This window comes from Triturus cristatus, chromosome 1_2 (assembly GCF_964204655.1).
Source record: "Triturus cristatus chromosome 1_2, aTriCri1.1, whole genome shotgun sequence".
In the NCBI taxonomy this organism is placed as follows: domain Eukaryota; kingdom Metazoa; phylum Chordata; class Amphibia; order Caudata; family Salamandridae; genus Triturus; species Triturus cristatus.
In genome coordinates this window covers 1,065,071,913-1,065,092,019 of record NC_140580.1, presented here as the reverse complement: position 1 = coordinate 1,065,092,019, position 20,107 = coordinate 1,065,071,913, and the positions used below count along the sequence as shown (strand labels likewise).

The following is a 20,107-nucleotide window of genomic DNA, read 5'->3' as shown; positions in this document are numbered from 1 at the left end:
GCCGCGCACATGCACTGTAGGTCTAGGCTGGCCTGGTAGCACTTTTTGGAGCCCTCTCAATAAGTCTCGCCAGACCAGCGCATGCGCTGGGTCAGGCGAGACCTAAAAATACAAGAGAAAGGTGACAGCTGCGTTTAGGTGTGTGGAAGCAAAGGCCCCCTGAAGCGGGATGCCAGGTCTACCAGGCAAGGGACAGTCTAAAATAGCACCCAGCTGCAGTCCATCTTCTGAAAACACATCATGCGAGGGAGCTGGGGGCGGAAGAGCGAGTGCCCGGCGAGGGAGGTCCGCTCCATATTAAGGCATCCTTGGCGTCCTCAAATATTTATCCTTCTCTGTGTGCCATGTGGAGGGCTCAGGCATCTGCAAAGCCTCCAGGCTGGAGCTGAAGGCCAGATGTTTGCACATGTTTGCAGCCTGTGGGGTGACTAAAAGACCCACTGACTTGAAGAAACACATCCTATTGTGATGCTAAGCTGCTATGCTCATGCGTTCAGCACAGTTTAAATGGGGCATCCAGGGAAAGGAAACAAGTCGTTTCTCTCTCTCCACCTTTACACCCCAATGCAATACCAACAACCACAAGGGATGGGATTCGCAAAGAGTTCCTGTTTCCTGGATGTCTGGCTGGGTTTTAATGTTCAGTTATGCTGCAAAGTTTCCTGTTTAGATGGTGCTCTCCACAATGTCCCTATGTCTTCTGATGTCTGGTTGGCTGTTAAATTAAACAATATCTCCCTTGCTTCTACACGTACTTTTGGATTTTAAAGTCTGTAATTGCTCCTTGCTTTCAAGATCTCGGATTGGGCTTTGAATTCCAGACACTATTTTTATCTGGTTTGGGGTCAAATTCCAGTGTGCTCATTTATCTCGTGATGTCTGGCTGGGTTTTAAATCCAACAGTCAGTGGCGTAGCAAGACTACCATCGCCAATCAAGACAGCCCCCAACTCCCCCATCACTCAGTTCACCCCACCCCCCCTATCTGCCGGTTAAGTAGAAGAGACACAGCTATAACTGGCGTGCAGTAGCCACTGCCCCCGATGCACTATGCATAGCCAGCTCCCTGGCAGGAATATGCCTTTGTCTCTTCATGTCTGACTATGACAGAATGCCCCTTTTTTTCTTACTGTCTCCCTTGGTTTTACGTAGCACAATGGTCCTTTGTTTCGCGAATTCACGTGCAGAGTTCCACAGTGTCCTTTCGTTTCTTGATGTCTGTCTGGTTTTACATTCTGGAATGCCTCTTTGCTTCTCGATGTCTGGTTCTGTTCGAGATTCAATCCAAGGGGAATTGGTTGCAGGCACTGTGCATGCGTTTGTTTGTGTCTAAGGCTCAAGTGGCTAGGAGGAACTCCAGAATTCAGGATTCATAACAGGTGGAAAAGCGGAGGATAAAAGCTGTTTCTCCCTTCATTGTTGTTTCATTATGTCGAAGGAAACATAATTCAATTTGGCAAACACTGAGGTGTTTTAGGGTAGGTAAATATCCGGATTTTTTCTATTCCAGGCTGGCTAAAAAAAAATCTGAAATCTGAACCAAACACAAAACTAAATAGTACATTTTGTAAACGTTCAGTGTTTAGAAATACTTCGTAAAGTATGCCCCTAATTTGTTTCAACATAGTAACCAGGTTCTGATTGGTTGGAAGGAAGGACTAGTTGCTAAGGAGATTTAAATCTGATATGCAGTGCGCAGCCTTATCAACCATCAACGTATTACATTGGTAAATTGGATTACCTTTAGGAAAACAACAATAGAATACCAGTTCAGAGCCTCAAGCAGAACCATCCAATCATGTCACATGTGTCATGAAGGATAAGACGCTGGGCCCTATCTTGAATCATTAGGCAATAAAGGGAGTTTGCATGATTCCTTATTGACATAATCACATCTACTTCTGCGATCAGTGACGCAGAATAAAATTAATAGCACTGACTTTTTACATAGCTTACTCAACCCACTTATCCGTAGGCCTTCATCGAATGTGTTATTATTAATAAGACAATTATACTAATCTTATCAATCTATAAGGATGAATGGGGGAGGCAGCCCTGGTGATAACTGAACCCCTAGAATCCTCCTTCTTTGATTCGCGTCACCATTGGTGACAAAGGGTCAACAAGAACAGACATCATTTTGTAAACTCCAAGGAGAAAGAGTTCTCTGGATATTGCCCAGAGGATGCGCCTCTGAATGGTTGATAAAGAAAGCCAGGAATAAGAGGTCTTGATATATTAAAAATCCAACAAGTCCTTAGACAAAATCAAAGCTGAGCCAGAGGACCTGCTTGTCATTATGGAACAGAATCTATATGTCTTTCAGATAACTACAGATTGCTCATCACACTCTCATGTGCTGAAAGTTGAAGCCTAAACCTTCCCTGCACACTTTACTCCACCTCTTAAACCTTCCCTGCCATGCACACTTTACTCCACCTCTTAAACCTTCCCTACCATGCACACTTTACTCCACCTCTTAGTCCTTGCCTTCATTTGAATCTGAGGAAGGGTGTGAACCTGGGGTACCAAAATGGATGCTGAAGTCCTGGTGTGTCCTCTCCTTTATTACGTGGCTCTTAGGAAGGTATGAAACAGGTTGGTTACCTGTAGCAATATGTCAAAGCATAGTATTTGTGTGCTGGAAAGCTCCCCTTCCAGTACTAAACTGATGCTTGACATCTCACATGCACCCTTGCACTATGCTGAAAAAGAGTGAGTGTGTTGGCATAAGACAGCCTAAAGTGTGCCAGCAGCGGGAGAGAGTAAAACACTTCCAAATAATTGTAGTTATTGCACTGATCTCTTCCTTCCACTCAGTACAGCACAGAACCTGTGTTTGCTGCACGGCACTGTATGATTTTTATTTAATTGGCACCTGAATTAAGACTTTTCTGGCATTTCTGGGATGAGATACCCTTGATCAGCCAGTCGCCTTATCATGGGTTCACATGTATCATTTGATGTCGTTAGTGTGCAGAAACCACTGCTGATAAGTTTGCGTGCTCCCTTGGTACTGCCTCTATCCCACAGGATAGTCCTTTTAGTTGATTATGAATCTCCCCCAAAACAAACCTGAGCTCCTTGTTTGTCCGGATGTCAAAATAGACGCCTTCAGAGCCATTGCTGCCAGCTAGTCTCCTTCCAACAAGAAAACATCATCGTGTAGGGTTGCAATCTTGCAATTGAGAGTTTCGACAAATCCGCCAATGACTCTCAGATTCAGAGCTAGTCATATGGTGAGGTCTTTCTTGGGCACAAAGAAATAAACAGAGTATATGACTTTGTGTGTTCCTTCTCTATTGGCCCATTTCTTTACAAGTCCTGGTGCCTATTTTTTAAGAAGCAATGTGTGGCCCATTTTGTATTATCATCTCTCTGGTACTAAAGCGGGAGGTCTGCTCTCTAATCCAATACAGTATGGATAATGTATGCCTTCAAGAGCCGATTGTCAGATATTACATTGTACCATTTCTGCAAGAAAACTCCCATCCTGCCCCAACTGGTGCCTCGTCCTAGCGAATCTTATAGTTCAAAATGTTGAAAAAGTGGGCATCCCTGGTCTACGCCGGTGATAGGTGCTCTACGCCTGAAAGCTCTTCTGGCTAATAGGGACCCCGTCGCTTTTCTGGCATCATTTGCCTTTTTTATTTGATGAAGAGAGTCATCAACTACCCTAACAAAGATATTTTTACAAGTCAAAGATGTGTTAGTCATGTTGGCTAGTAGCTAAGGTTTGAAACCAGAGCTTCTTAGCCACACATGGGCATGTAAGGAAATGCTGGTGCACATTTTCCGACTGGCAATGTCTGCAGCATGTAGACAGGGTTTTAGGCAGGTGTTAGTAACAGACTTGCCTTCCTGTGCCACCATCTAGGCCCACTTTTTTATATTTATCTGATAGATGCTGAAGCTACAGATCAATATTGTCCCATTGCTGGTGTCCTTGTCTATTGAGAAGAGCACTGGAGTTTACAATGCTCCACTGAGTTGTGGCCACCCTAGCAATCTTTTGCTAACCTCTACCAATACTTTTGCTATCCCTGTCAGGAAGCCGGCCAGCAGACAGTCACTCTTTTGTGAGCAATGGTGACAATGACTGGTACCTGGAACTTTATGCACGCGTGTCCTCCAGGCATGGTTTGTATTTTTACTCCACCCTTGGGGTCGTCCCCACCGTCGAAGAGACTGGTTCCATCAAGGCCCCCATGCCCTGTTGGAGCACTGGTTTTCCCTTTGGAAAAGATGTTGTCTCTTCAAGATGAAACAGGACAATTTTTCTAGCTGCACCCTCTAGGTGTCAGCTGCTCTCTTGATAATCGCACAAAATAATGATACGCCCGCAGTGGTGAAATGTGCATCCGTATCCTTCTTGGTGATTCTGCTTCTATGTCACTCCATATGTCTTAACCCTGTCTGGTGCCCTCCTGACTGGGCATTTGTGTGTCTTTGGCAAAAAATACCTTCACTCTTTCTACTGATGCTCCTCTTGTTCAGGCAATGCAGGTGGGATGTAGTCTTCTCCTTCGTGTTCTAACTGGTCCCTGGGTCTTTTTTGACTTATTTGGAATTCATTTTGCAGTAGTATCAGTCATAAACAACTCCCTCTGGAAGGCACTATAGATCCATTACTTCAAATTCAAATACCCAATCAAAAGACATTCGTGCTCCCAGTCTGGAGTGATTTTAGAGATTGCAAGCACACACATTATTTCTTCTTTTTGGAGCAATGCAGCCATGTTGGCTTTGAGGTATTGCTTCCTCTTTTTGATGCTGGCAGCCTTTTCCTTGGCTTCAGTGTCAACCACCAGCACTCTCTTCTTGTCTTTGTCTTTTGCTTTCCTCCAATCTCGACCTCCTTTCGAAGTCAAGGCTGAATTCGAAGGTTTGTCCATATTCATGCCTCTTTCTTTTGACCCAGAGGGCGCCTTTAAATGTTTGATTCCCTTAGCTGGCAATTGTTTATCTGTTGGGTTCAAGTAAGTATTTGTAGCCCTGGAATCCAATCCTCTAAAAAGCTTTCTTCCTAAGGCCTATGCTTTTTCGGGGTTGAGAGGTCCTTTTCGGCACCAATTCACTAATGTCTGTTTCCGTCTGTGCTGTTAGACCCATGCTGTCCTCCTTGAGCCTTTTTTGTCTCCTCGAGTACATCAGAACCTGCATCTTCTGACACCCCTAGTCCTTCAAGGGATATTACTTCTCTTATGCCATGGCATAGTGTGCCCAGTGATTCACACTGTAGCAAATCCTGCAACAATTGGTGCAACGACCGCATCAGCACCATTATGATCTCTGGAATCAAAGCCTGCCAGCTAGTGTACCGACCACAGAAAAGGGCTCTGTTTGACATGGAGGAGGCAGAACCTCTCAAAGGGTCAAGAACTTCTCAATGGAACCAGTAACTGAGATGCAGCACGCTAACCTCAATGGGTGGATGGTGTGTAGTGAAATGGGAGCTTGCAGAAACCATTGGTTGATCAAGGGAATCGCAAGTGTTATTGACCAGTGGAATTCTTAGTGGAATTGGCAGTCCCGTTGTCAGGTAGTAAAATTCCTTAAACAACATTTCTATTAAATCTTGGAGCTGTTCTCGCCACCTGCACCGTGGAGCTATTGTTGAGTACGTGTGTGCATTGGATGTATGACATTACAACGCGTGTCATTACAACGCGTGCAGTTACATCGCATGCATGTTACAACGCTATGCCATTACAACGCAAGTCTTTACATCGACTTGCGCTAGATGGCGTGCTAACATTAGAAAAGTGTAATTTACTATTCCAACTCCAGTCCACTTAACAGTAGGGAAGGTGTTGGGATAGTAAACTACACTATTTGTAATGTTAGCACGCCATCTAGCGCAAGTCAATGTAAAGACCTGCGTTGTAATGGCATTGCGTTGTAACATCGCATGCGTTGTAACGCATGCGATGTAAAAGCTGCGCGTGGTAAAAACCGCATTATAATGGCTGTTCCCCGTGTGCATTCATATGCTTGCTGATTGTGAGTTTGCTAGGCCACTATACTCCATACTGATGACCTAAATAAGATCACGCTCTCTTCTAGGTGTCATCAGTAAAGTCTTGAGATGGTACCTTAAGATCACTCCACTTCAGTAGATACATATGTGCAAAAGGAACTTCCTCTCCCTGTCCCTTCTGACACTGTGGAAGCCAAGAAATAATAAACTGCTGAGGAATGGGACCTTTGAGAATTTGCATGGACTTATTATTTAAATCCTGTCAAAGAACATATGCATCTAATTGGGGCATGGGCCCTTAAAGAATTCAGCCAATGTATTATTTGGGAGGGGAGCGCTTTATCAGTGAGGGAAGGACTTTTCAGAGCCAGTCAGAGCTATACTAGGCAAAGTGTCTTGGGGCCTCAGCAGTCATATGCACATGCCTTCTGCACCCACGGAGCCCTTGGTAGTACTTTGAAACACTTGTGCGACCCCTTTTGTAATACAGATGATGTAAGCCCACACGTCTAGCCAGTATAAATCAAGGAAGTGTTCCCTCATTTGCACGAGAGCATGCCCCATGTAAATGAGTGGGCCCTTTGCCTCTGCACCTGTGGGGTATTACAGACATGGGCTCAGAGGCAAAGGAGCAGTTAGTAAATTAACATACCATATGTTACAGAATGGTGGTGCTCAGTCAGTGCAAATGGAAGACAGGGGATGCCCCAGATAGCCCCCTGCAGGCGGGTGCAGTTACTCTCTGCTCGCACCTGCAGGGCGAGCTCTGTCACGCTATGTATCGAAGGCCTGGTTTCAGCCTCCAAAGTGAAAGACAGACCTACAGCTTCATAACATCAGTCCACCTTTCACTATTTCACAGACCCCAGAACAGGCGAAGGTTTGCAGCTTGACTGAGTTATACGTATTAACTAGAATAGAGTACACTGAACTGGTATGCACTCGATGCACACAGTTAAAGGTGCAACATGGCGCAGACCTGGGCAGTGCACCCAATACAGATTACAGGCCCTTGTGAGAGGGCCACAAGACAAAGACTATACACTACAGAGTGCCTTTTAATCTTAGACCGCACGGCACAGAGACCACAGGGATTTGCAAGAAGGTTGCCGACTGCTGGAAAATTAAACAGGACCAACAGGCGACAGATAACCCTTGTCTCTGAATTAGAATTTATCATTTGAAACCCCAGATCGAGCCACAAGATGATGCTTCAATAAATAGGTAATTGGGATTCTGTTTAGATCCGGCTCCAGTCCACACCCCTCACCAGTTCCCAAATACAGCTTTCCTCCCCTTCAGATGGAACACTGCTTCACATGGATAGCGCCCAGCGTTTGGCATAATCCGGCGATTCTTTTCATAACCCTGACTTGTGTCAGGGGGTCCCTCTAGTTAAAATCGGCCACATCAGAGCCTGGACTCTAAAGGCCTTCAGGTGGAGTACTTGCCTCCTCTATCACAGTGCCAGGATGTTAAAATCCCTGCTGAGGTAGGTCTGACTCAGTATATCACCATATTTACAGATCATCTTAGCTAGTCTTCTCACCACGTGCTGTAAAAAGCACAGAGTCCAATGTTGAGCCATAAAGACTTGATCCAAGCCGGTTCTTTGGAAAACTACTCACTATGTAAATGTTTGCATTTGCATTAACTCTATATAGATGCATCCCATATGGCTATCCTGAGACCCTGGCAAAAATCAAGCCTTTATATACTATCCTTAGACACCAAGGGGCAGATTTACAAGAAAGTAATGCATCTGTAGAGACGTGTCACTTTCACTGTGTCACCCTGAGAAACCCGTGTGCTACATGGATGCGCCGTATTTACAATACAGCGCACCATGGTGCAAGGTTGGACAGAATACGTCAGAAATTCTGACGCATCTGTTGTGGCAAAAGTCACACATTGCTGAAGTTGTAGCGCAAGCATGACACAACTCCAGCAATGCATTTTGAGACCTATTCCCACTACACTGTGTTACTCCTTACGCCTGCTTCAAGCAGGCGTACGGTTTTGACGCAGTGGCGCCCTAGAAGTGACGCAGTGAAATCTCGTAGATTGCACTGCAGCACTTTTACGAGGCTTTCGTACATGGGAACGCCCACCCTGAATACATTCTATCTGACGCAGGTATAATGTAACTCAGGACTTTACAATGTGACGCATCTCCCTAGATGCGTCACGTTGTAAATTGGTAGCATTTTTTACACCGCCGCTGCTTCACAATAGTGACGCAACGGCAGCGCTAAAGTGTTGCGACACGCTGGTAAATCTGCTCCCAAGACTCCAAGGGCATCTCTATCACCAAGATTTTACTTTATTCTTTTCTGAAGTAATGTTTTACTTGAGTGACATATGCAGGAGTCTTTGCTATCCAGCTGAAGCTGATGCGCGCTACTCGTAACTTTGACTGTATGTTCAACATACACGTTTTCAAGCTATACATGATGGGTCATCACCGTACACTTCCAGTGGGATAAACTAAAATACATGTCCTCTGTGTTCAATCAATCAATCAATCAGCATTTGTAGAGCGCAAATCTGTCACCCCCAGGGGTGTGGGGTGATGTGTCTCAGTCAAAGAGCCAGGTCTTGAGTCTCTTTCTGAAGTCTACCAGCGAGGGGGGGGGGAGTCCAGAGCTGGAGGGGGAGCACGTTCAAGGTCTTGGCTGCGATGTAAAAGGAGTAGCCGCTGCTGCGGAGCGGCAGATGTAGGGGGGCGGGCGAGTGAAGAGGATCGAAGGTGTCTAGTGGGTTGGTGAGAGTTCAGTCATTGGTTGAGGTCTCTGTTGCCTTGGGTTAATTTCCAGGCCTAAGGCAAGAGAATGGTCCATTTTCCTCAGAGATGCTGCTGATTCCTAGAAACAACAGCGGAAAAAGAAATTTGGCGATGAGGTCGAGATGTGAAACTTTGAAGGGATCTGGTCAATGTCATGTCATTTTAGGGACTGATTCCAGGCACAGTCTTGGGTTGATGCCCACTGTTCTTCCCGTGCAGCAAGGATATCCAGTGTTGTTCCACGCATACCACAGTCATGTCAGAGATTTTCAGGGTATCGAAATAAAGTAAAATAAAAAAAATAACTAGAGTAAAACTCAATGTAAATCATTTACATAGTAAATGATTATCCTGACGTGGCTTTGGCTCTCGCAGACTTACACTGGAACACTTGCTTTAAGGATGATGTCAGAATTATGCAAAACATATGATCTATAGATTCACTGTGTAAAATGCTACTGTGAGGTTTCCTTGAAAATGTAGAAGAGGACATGTTGCCTTAGCGGCTATGGAATCAGGAGACCTGTGGCCTGATTTAAAGTACGGCAGGAGGGCTGCCAGGTCACTGGAGACGACGAACTCCCCTCCCCTTGTTGAGAACTGCCTGGCTGCCATATTTAAAGATCCCCTCCAGGGGATCTCTGTCCCTTCAGCAGACAAATAACAAGCAGCTCCACTGGAAGCACTGAAGCTTTGCTGAGCAAACCTGGGTTTGCTGCATCTGCTCTGCATTTATTTTTTGATTTCAAGACCCAAACTCCCAAATTTATTTATTTATTTAATTTATATGGCGCAACAGCTACCCAACAAGGGTTTCCCGGCGCCTGGACACGAAAACTGAGAAGTGAAATAATTATTGATTAAAAAACCAAGTCTTCAGTGAACGACGAAACTGGGGATGCAAAGATTCCCTAAGGAGAAGTCAGTTTCGTAATACAAAGAACAACGCCTTAATGTGCAAGGCATTTCTCCCTGTGCGGTCCCAGGTAGGACAAAGAGTGACGCAGCAGGGGGAAATAGATAGATTGGGGCTGCTGGAGCCAGAGAAGGCTCCTCTGATGTAAACCCAGTGTGTCCCCCGAATCCGAAGAAAGATGGAGAACCGCAAGTTTTGCAGGGCTTGGGCACTGCCTATGTCAACCAATGCTCCAGCTCTGCTAAACTCTACATGGCCCTCTCAGTTCTACACCTGGACTCTCGTCCTGAGCAAATATTGTGATCCTGGGCAAATAACTTCACCAACCCTAACCCGTGTCAGAATTCTCCATCTGTCAAAATAGGGAGCACATGGAAATATCAGATTTCCAGGTTAATTACCGTGGGGCAGATTTATGTTGCACTTGTGCCAGTTTTGCGACGCCGTTGCGTCACTTTTGTGACGCAGCAGCAGCGCAAATCCTGCGCCATGGTGCGGGGTATTTACAACGTGACGCATCTGGGAGATGCGTCACGTTGTAAAGCCCTGCGCCACATGTAGGCGTTCCAGGGCAGGTGGGGGCGTTCCGGCGCAGGAACACCTCCTAAAAGTGGCTGAGTGAAATCTACAAGATTTCTCTCAGTCACTTTTAGGCCCATGCTGCGTCAAAACCCTGCGCCTGCTTGAAGCAGGCGTAAGGATTGACGCAGCATTGTACAGATAGGGCCCCCCAGAGCATTGCTAGAGCTGCGTCGCGCTTGTGACGCAACTCCAGCAATGCGCCACTTTTACGGCACAGATGCGTCACGCATCTGTGCCGTTTTTGCCCCATGGTGCGCCGCATTATAAATGCGGCGCATCCATGGTGGCGCAGCTGTGGCGCATAATAACTGGCGCATCCCTGCTGATATGCAGGGATGCGCCAGTTATCATAAATCTGCCCCTTAATACATAAACGACCTTCATTTAGATTAATTGTATGGATATCCTGAAAATGTGGTATGCATCTACCCCCTCCCCCAATTTTAATGGCTCTACCTCAACCCCACCTACTTCTCTCTATTCCCAGTAGTTTTGTTTCTTAAGAACCTATGTAACTACTACTTACTTTGAAGGTAGTAAAAAGTACAGAGCATGTTTTAAGCTCTGGGTACTGGGGAAAGACTTCTTAGTCGGAGGAAGAAGGATGAGTTTACATTGATTTAATACTCCCCCTCTAACATATTGTCCCTGGGCTAAAAAGGAAGTCCTACCTTTCAACCAGATGTTCCACCCGCTAAACACTAAGATCAGTTAAAGGAAAGGTAGCCTCCATGACAGTTGTAATTGGTGGCATGGATTTTGTGGAAGGTTTACATATCTTAAACACCACCTTTCTTTAGGAATGCAGATATTCAGCAGCACAGCTACACTTATTTCTTGAAGACTATTTCTTCTGGAAATATGTGCATCTGGTCACCATATCTCAAGTTTCCCCCAGAACGTGGGCTTATTGGTTGGGGCAGTTCCAACCTCCATCACATTAGCGCATCTGGCTACCATGAAATGGAAGCATGGTGGGCCGGTTGATCTTTTTTCATTTTCTAAACCACATGCCCGAAGCTCAAGTGTGTATAGGGTACAAATGTCCCAGAAATGTTTTGAGATTTCACCCAGCTCATAGGGGACATTTTTGCGCCTAGGCTGTTGTGGCTCCCTTATTTTAGTGGGACTCTTGACACTATGTCTTCCTACTCTTCGGCTAACACAGGTTTTTTTTTTCCCTAACAACCTGACAACCATCAAACATCAAATTAGGTGGTAGATGTGAGAGGTATAGACGGAGCAGGAGGACTCCTAGACCGGCGAAATAAACAACAAGCCGCAAGGTGACGCTATACAAGGGTGATGTGAATGGACCCCCGCTGCCTTTGATTATACTAATCAAGCGACACGCGCATTTCGGCCACAGCTACACTAGCGTGTCGAAAGAAACGCAACGAGCGTTTGTGAACTCCAGCCAATTCAACTAAAATATTGAGCCCTTAATGACCAAAGCCAACAACATTCATACGAAGCTTGGTCTAAGCCCAAGAAAAGATTTACAAAGGTTCAAATCGAGCCGGTATGAATAAAGCCTATGAATCGTCTTGATAAAGATGGCTCTATAATGTAAAAACCATCGAAACGCGTCGACGCAAGTTACACACATAATCCAAGGGACCGCCGTAGAGAATTGGAGATATAAGTGGGTTGTACATATCCCAAACTACGGATACAAATTGATGGTCATATAGGATGTGTTACCAATGACAAAGTTCACTGTCTGTTTATGTTTTCTGTTATGCGGGCTCATAACAGGTTGTGATTTGTATTTTGATTTGTATTTTGATTGATAAATGTTCAAATGATGTGTTTTTTAAAATGTTGTGAAACAACGGAGGATTGATTTTAACCGTGATACATGTAAACTTTTTATAATAAATGTGACAAACTTTGGGATTCAACCATATCTGTGTGATACTGTGTAATAGTATTGTACCATTGTGTAGTAGCATAGGGATTGTCTTGTGGATAGATGTGAGAGGTGGACATGAAGGACAGCTACCAAATGTTGCAACCCTCTAAACCAGGCCCATCATATTTCTGCTGCACATGGAGACTGAGGGGCTTGACCAGAAGGTATCAGAGCGATTTGCATGAGCACCACTTGCGTTACAGATGAACACATTAATGTTTTTTAGGCACGTGAGGATTACGTGATTTGCCCAAAATGGAAATCACAGAATCACTTGCCCAGACTCGAACACATTTCCTCAGCTCTGAGCTCGACTGCTCTAGCCGTTAGGCTACATGCTCTTGCCTGGCAACATTGAGGAGGTATCTGTCCGCAAAGCATGTGATGCTGACAAAAAGAGTCCACCATTTTGTTTTGTGTCTAATAAGGAGTTTCTGCTGCTTTCCGGTGGATGTGCCTAACACAGTCAGTCAATATGTATTTTCCAGAGGCATTCTGATGTGCGAGAAAACCTGTCATTTTTATATTTTATATACTACTGATGTAGAGGCACATGTTCTAGTTCTAATGCGCAAGGCAGAGAGTGAAAGGTTTTGAGATTAAGTTGTGCATTTACCTGATAGATTTGTGCACATTCACATACACCCTCCTATAACAGTTTATTGAATGAAACCTAAATGGTTGGGTTGGAAAAAACGTAAAGCTCTTGATGGTTATCCGACAGATCTACTTTCCAGCCCGGCCTCAATGGCTTTCCACAATAATTAAATGCCAGGGTTCATTGGTGGCCATAGAGTAGTTTAAGAGACTGCTGTGTCCCAGGAATTCCACAGGGTGGCAGCAGAGTCTAAGCAGTCTGGCGTTCCTCCCTGGGTGCTGCTTACCGCAAGACAACCCCCTAAAAGGTGAGGTAGAGAGGTCGGAGGGTTGGTAATAGCAGGCCTGGGATGGGAGCCAAACCCAGACCTGGCAAAATGTTTAAATCAGCCCCTTAGCCTCTCATTCAGTTTGTCTTTGCTCTGGTCTCTCTTTCTCTTCCCGACTCCGTTTGCCCCCCAAGAGCTCCGTCTCGCGAGGCTGGGTGGAGGCGTCGTGTGTAACGTGGCATACATTCTGGCAGGCCGTGGACATGTTCTAGAGCCGCAGCCCAGAGTTCTCCCGGAGCCAGACCCAGATTCACTTCACAGCAGCTGCTGAGCCCTTCCCAGTGCTTGGGAGTGTAACAGCGCCTCATGCAGTGCTTGAACACTGACACCGCCAGAGGCTGCTCTTTAAAAGAAGCGTGCACAGCTGCCAAGTAACCTCCAATCACGTGGAATATTAGCCAGAGCTCTGAAAAGCCTCATAAAAACTGGTTCTGCTTGAAGATTTGGGGGCAGATTTACAAGCCCCTTGCGTCACTTTTAACATGGGAAAAGTGACGCAAAAGTGGCGCAAGGGGCTTGTAAATCTGCCCCTAAGAGTCTCTACTTCTAACAAACGCAAGTGCCTACCAATCAATAACTATATGCACGAACAGGAACATCCGCTAAAGCATGCACACAACACACACGCATACAAAGAGGCTCATTCTATGGAATGTGCCCAAAAAACGTGTGCTTCTGCAGACAGCATTAGGCACATCGCGATCTCAGCGCTGCATCTGACCAGGCAACATTTCCAACCAAGGAAATCATGATCTGCCAAACGGTGTCAGGTTCATGAAGAAACACCGTCAAAATCACCACACATTGGCAGCGTTTAACCACTGATCCAAGCAAATATTAAAGAAATCTGGCAACAACAGAAGGAAACTTGCATTGTCAGGCATGACAGGCATGTATGTGGGGAGGTAGACCATAGATCTGGTCATGCCAACAATTTTGGGGCATATTTACAAGGAAATATCGGAGCGTAGAGCTGCTGCCCAAATTTAGCAAGGTAGCGCTCCAACATTTCCAAAACGCAGGGATGTGCCGCATTTGCAATACTACAGCGCACCCCTGTTTTTACCCCAGCACTAAAATTAGCTGCCTAGTACCAACCATAGTGCAAGGGTGCCTGCGTTGGAGGGCATGATTGTGTATGTGCGGGAAGGTGTCCCTTCCTGCCCCTAAACAATCAATAATGGCAATCAATGTGTTACTTTTATATGTGCTGTATTCTCCAGCACACATAGAAGTAGCAAATTGTCATTATTTAATGATTGTATATGTGCAGGAAGGGACACCTTTCCGCACATAAACAATCATTAATGGTGTTTTGCTGTTTCTATGCATGCTGAAGAAAGCAGCACACATAGAAAAAGCAAAAAACGAGGAGAAATAAAAGTATTTCTCCTCTTCGCACCAATCTAACGCCTGCTTTTCAATGACGTTAGTTTTTGGGCCTACCTCAGATTTACAGATCCTTGTAAATCTGGGGCAGTGTCAAAAAGCAATGGGTGCTGCGGTGGAACGGCCACAGCAACACCCATTGCGTGCTCCTTTCACCCAAAGAGATGCGTGTAAAGGGAGTATTTACAAGGTGGCATTAAGCCACTCAAAGTGGCTTAGACTCACTTTGTAAATATGGAGAAGGGCATAGCGCCACCAGAACGTTGCTAAAAGTGAAGTTCTGCTGGCGCTATCCCCTTGTAAATATACCCCTGGTGTCTGATAGGTGGATCAACTAAGAGCGTAACAATCCACTTCTTTTTTTTGCAGGATTATTAAGCAAGGCTGGATTTTCCATCTGAGCACTTCTTAGTTCTGCACTTTAGGCCCCTGAGCTCTTTCATGAATGTTCTACAATAGCTTAATAAGCAAGTCTGCTGACACCTGTCCATCAAAGATGAGCTGAGCCCACACAGTGTTTGGCAACCAAGGTTGATAAAACTTGATTGTATCTGCCACTCCCTGGCCTGTCCTACCCCAAGACATTGGCCAAGGAACCAAATGGGAAAGCTGCGCCTTTGTGCACGTTTCCCATATAGCGCTTTTTGGAGGAGGGCAGATTGTACCTTCGCTCAACATGAATAGCTTCCACAGAGACACCTCAAAGTTGATAGAACATTTCCTGGGCGCTCCTGCTGCAAGTTCTGAAGAACGGACAAAGCCCCGAACTATGTTCAAGTGTTAGACACATGATCTGTCTTTCTGAGTTCTCCAAGCCTTTCTGTTTTTGCACATTGAACGGCTCAGCATCACTCCCCTTTAGCCACAGGTTTGTGTCTGACCAGACAACATTTGTATCCAAGAAATTCAGTAATGGATCCGACACAATCATTTCCTGTTATTTTTTGGGTGATACAACCAAAACTACACCTCAGCTCGCCTTTGTTGACAATGTAGCAATCTCCCCCAGATGGCAATAAGAACTTCATCTGGCTTTTTAAAGTCTCCTTGCCCCTAGAAACCCCCATTTGAACCCCAACACCTAGAAGTACACATAGGTTTGCCCCCATACATCTCACTGACACTTACCGGCTCGATGATGGCTGGCTCGCCTTTCTGCCCCTTTTCTCCTCTTGGGCCATTTACCTAAAGAAAATGCAGGCAATGCTTAGAAAGTGCTTTAGTCATGACACATACAAACATGCAGCTGCAGCAAGACAAATATTTATTCCTATCCCAGCTGTTACGCGCTGATACACGGACACAGCGGATTAATCTAACACTGGCCGTCCATCTGGAACCCAACTTCGGTTCCACCCTTGACTTCCCATGTCCAACCAGCACTTCAGGTGTAGTATGTAATGCAAGGATTGCACAGAAAAGGGAAGGCAAGGGGGCAATGCCTGGTGGCTAACGACTTAGTAAACTTCAGAGCTACCAGTTCTGGAATTAAAACTTTAGATCTCCAACCTGTCCATGAATACAGACAGAACAATGTGTGCCAGGCTACCTGGCCACACAAGGCCAGAAGACATGGCAGAATATGGAATCGAGACTTTCGACGTATTGTGTTGTGCTGTTTTGGTGTTCACGTTGTGCTAATGGAGAAGCATTGATGCCCCTGGATCCCTGCTTCCATTGTTTCTCCTTATCATGCACTTGGAGATCTCATATGGACTGGGAGAGGGCGCGTTGTTCTGACGTCATTGTTTCAGACACTCTGTCCCATTTAAAGCATGTCAACACAATACTGGAGACAGCGACTCTCATGGCTAGATGGGGAAACAAAACGGAAGTGGTCTACTAGAGAGTGGTGACGGCGGAGAGAGAGCTTGAGAAAGCACCTGGGGGCATATCAGCAAGGGCCTGCGATAATTATCGTTCAGCGCTTTTAGCGTGAGGATAATTATCACAGGCTAACGCTGGATTCTATCGCGGAGATAGCGTGCTATCAGCAACGCTTATCTCCCAAGAGATAGGAATCCATGTGTTAGCTGGAAAACAGTGTGATTATCGCTGGAAATCCAGTGATAATCGCACTGCGACCAGCGATGCCTTGCTGATAGGGCAGGGTGGTCTTAGCCATGTAATCCACCTCCCATTGGATTACATGGCTAAGTCAGATTACAAGCAGGCGTAAGGAAAGTAGCGATTTCTGTGGTTAGCGCTACTTTTCTTATCGCTCTGCTTGGTTGCGTGCAGCTTGATAATTGGAGAAATGTCGCTTAGCGACATTTCTCCAGTTATTTTAGCACGGAACGCCCACTTTGCATCTCATTAGAGATGCAAAGCTTGGCTTTGTTGTAAGGGGCGCTAAATGAGCAAAACACGCGATAGCGTTTCTTTGCTGATAAGGCGATGAAATTATCACTGCTTTTCGGCCGAAAACGGCCGCAATAGCGGCGATAATTTTTCATCGCTGCCTTGTAGATATGCCCCCTGAGTGCTAGTAAATGAGAGGAAACGCTAGAGAGAGTGAAGATAGAGTCTGCTAAAATAATACGTGAGGGAGAGACCTTAAAAAAGATCATAAGACCTAGTAAGGCCTCGATAAAACTAGATAGAGACACAGAGTGCTAGAGAGAGCTAGACTAGGGTAGAGAGCCAGATATCAGGAGGAATAGCGTGAGTCAAAGAGCAATCGAGAGAGAAGTAGAGACATGGGGGCATATTATCAAGACAGGCGATAAAATTATCGCCGCTTTAGCGGCCGAAAACTGCCGCTAAAACGGCGATAATGGGCTTGATAATATGCTCCATGGAATTCCAATTGAAGCCCATGTTAGATGTGAAGGACGTCTAACCTGAGCTTCAATTGGAATTCCATAGAGCATATTATCAAGCCCATTAGCGCCGTTTTAGCAGGCAGTTTTCTGCAGCTAAAGCTGCGATAATTTTATCTCCTGTCTTGATAATATGCCCCATAGAGAGCTCTGAAAACGAGGATGGGCTGCAGATAGCTATCATAAAATGTAAAAATATTCACTGTCTGCCGTCTGCCCCAACACTCACTGCTGCCCCCCAACTACCCCACCCCACCCAGCGTATTTTAGAGAAAGACACATCTGAGTAAAAGAATGGGGTGAAAGGAATGTTATGTTGGATCAGACGTTACAACTAGACACCAGAATTGATCAAGAAAAAGTTAGTAGCTCATGATTTGTGCTTTGAGTCAAATAAAAAGGGTTCGCAACAGAGCCGTGCAGGGGGCTATGCACTCTAATCACATGTTGCACCAACACAACTTCCTGCAAAGAGCCTGAGTAACACCAGTGAAGCCCCTTTCCATGTCTTCTCTAAACCCTAGAAATGTGACAGCCATCGGAGTAGGACAGGGTCATTGGAGACGAGAACGTATGACTACCAACTGGTGCAAGCGTTAACTAGTGACAAAATGGGCCTTCAGGTAACATAAGTTTGGGGGCAAAACCCATTTGCCAGGTGGGGACCCTAATAACTCAGGTAAAAAGTACCCCTTAAAGGTTTAGGATCCAGCCGCCCTCACAAACTGTAGTGGGTATATGCTGCCGTTTCCAAAATATTCACCCAGTGTATTACCAATTTTTGTATTTGAAACAAGATATGGCTGTGAGCCACTGGTGATCCGCATCTTCTGCCACAGGGGTCTCACAATATTGTTTGGAATAACTTTCAGAAACATCTGCATACACTGATGTGCTATTACCTGGGGTTGTGCAAAAAGGCAAAGTTTTTCACTGCGACAATTTTGTGACTGATTATTTTAAAACTTTGAAATCTTTCTGAACTTCAAGATGTCTACAAAGTTTGGCACCAGAATATTGTGGGCCAAATGTCACCTGACAAAAAGATTGTGTCCCTAATATCTTTACAAAAATATCACCCTTTTGGTGTTAAAGGTAGAAACTCTAGCCCCACTGGGCGGATATTTTTGTAAATAATATATAGAGCACAACATTCATGCTTGACTATATTTTTGTCAATGATATACTGACATACAACCTTTTTAACACAACAAAGAGCAGGTAAGAACCGTGAACATCAATTCACCAAAAGGCCAGAAGTATCGGAAGTGACATTACACGCCATTTGACATTTTAGTGCTTTAAATGGGCCGGTACTCACCGGTATTGAGTACCGGCACTTCTTTTTTTTAGCACTCTGAATACCGGCACTTCTCTGCTGCCAAGGAGAGTACCGGTACTCAGAAACGGTAGGCGCATTGGCTGCTTGTGCTGGTGACCGGACTGACAGCCAAGGCACTTCTGTATCCGTGACTGATGAGCTGAGTCCCTGCTGAACTATTCAGCGGGGGCTCATTTGCATAACGTCCGGTGTTCAGCATCCTGCTGTGTTGCAAACACAGGATCGAGGCAGCCTGGTGACAGCGCAATTAAGAAAGCAAAGAAAGGTAACGATGTTAAAATGGCTTTAATCCTTTAATTCTTTTGTGTGAGTGGCTTATGTTGTGAGGAAAAAAGCGAGAGAAAGAGAGAGATTCGATACACTGTTGGGAGGTATATAAAAGGAAATGTGTGGAATGCTTTGTGTGTGCGTGTGCATGTGCGTGTGCGAGTGCGTGTACACGTTCGAGAATATATTGTGTTTTGCCAAGCAACAGCAAATAACAGTATGGAAGCTGCAAATATATAACAAGTATATGTTAAATCATCACCGTGTTTGGCTGTCGTTTTGTGTAATGAATTAACCTGTTTTATTTATAGAAACGTATTTGTCATGTGTTTTGGTATGTGCTCCAACTATTATTGAAGTCAATTGCTATCAGCATGTCTGGTTCTTAGCCCCGCCCACTCGCCCCATTTAAATGAGTACCTGCACTATTTTTTTCCCATTTAAAGCACTGACGGTCACTCACCCACATGCTTACACATACACACAGAATCACACATACATACTCTCTCTCACATAAATATACTCTCGCCTGCAGGCATGCACACAGCATGAATGCATAGCCTTTTCTTCTTACCGCTACTGCCAGGGAGGATCAAATTACAGCTAATTGTACTTCATTTATTATTACACTAATAATGCATAATATATTATTATTCACTATTACTGTAATAAAACGAATTGACAAAAAACAAGGAGGTTGGAGCCCCAACCGATGTTCAAAAGGATAAGCTGTCTCTGTGTTAATACACTGATTTTGCTACCTCTGAAGCCAGGGGTCGCAAATGCAGTGCTAGAGGTCGCGAGGGGAAGCCACGGGTCGCATCTGTGACCCCTGGTGACCACTAAATGACGTCCATGGTAAGAGCATCTGCTCAATGCAAGTGTCAAGGATGTAAACTTTGCGGAAAACTTCACTTTTGTTCATAGAATGAACTCACAAAATTCTATCACAAAAAACCTTTTTATCTACCAAAATCTGTTCCCACAAGGGAAGCTGATAAACATGATAACATCATGAACTTTACAAACTGTGTGCAGAGCAAAGCATGAAGTTTAAAGGTTCACCGGTCACTAGCAAGCATACTAGAAATTATGCCTGTTATGGAATTTTGATGACTATATTATCAAGTAGGGTTGACAATTTGCAGAGACATTTTGTCAAAGAACACCACCACTCTACATAA

General features: G+C 45.0%; 1 protein-coding gene across 2 annotated transcripts in view; it reads right to left on the bottom strand.

The window, feature by feature from the left end:
* Positions 1–20,107, bottom strand: part of LOC146868662 (collagen alpha-1(V) chain-like) — a 469,251-nt gene that overhangs the window by 199,309 nt on the left and 249,835 nt on the right. For both annotated transcript variants that reach the window (XM_085612768.1, XM_085612776.1), the window contains exon 9: positions 15,621–15,677. In XM_085612768.1, the coding sequence (XP_085468894.1) occupies positions 15,621–15,677 (57 nt within the window). The remainder of the gene's footprint in view (positions 1–15,620; positions 15,678–20,107) is intronic.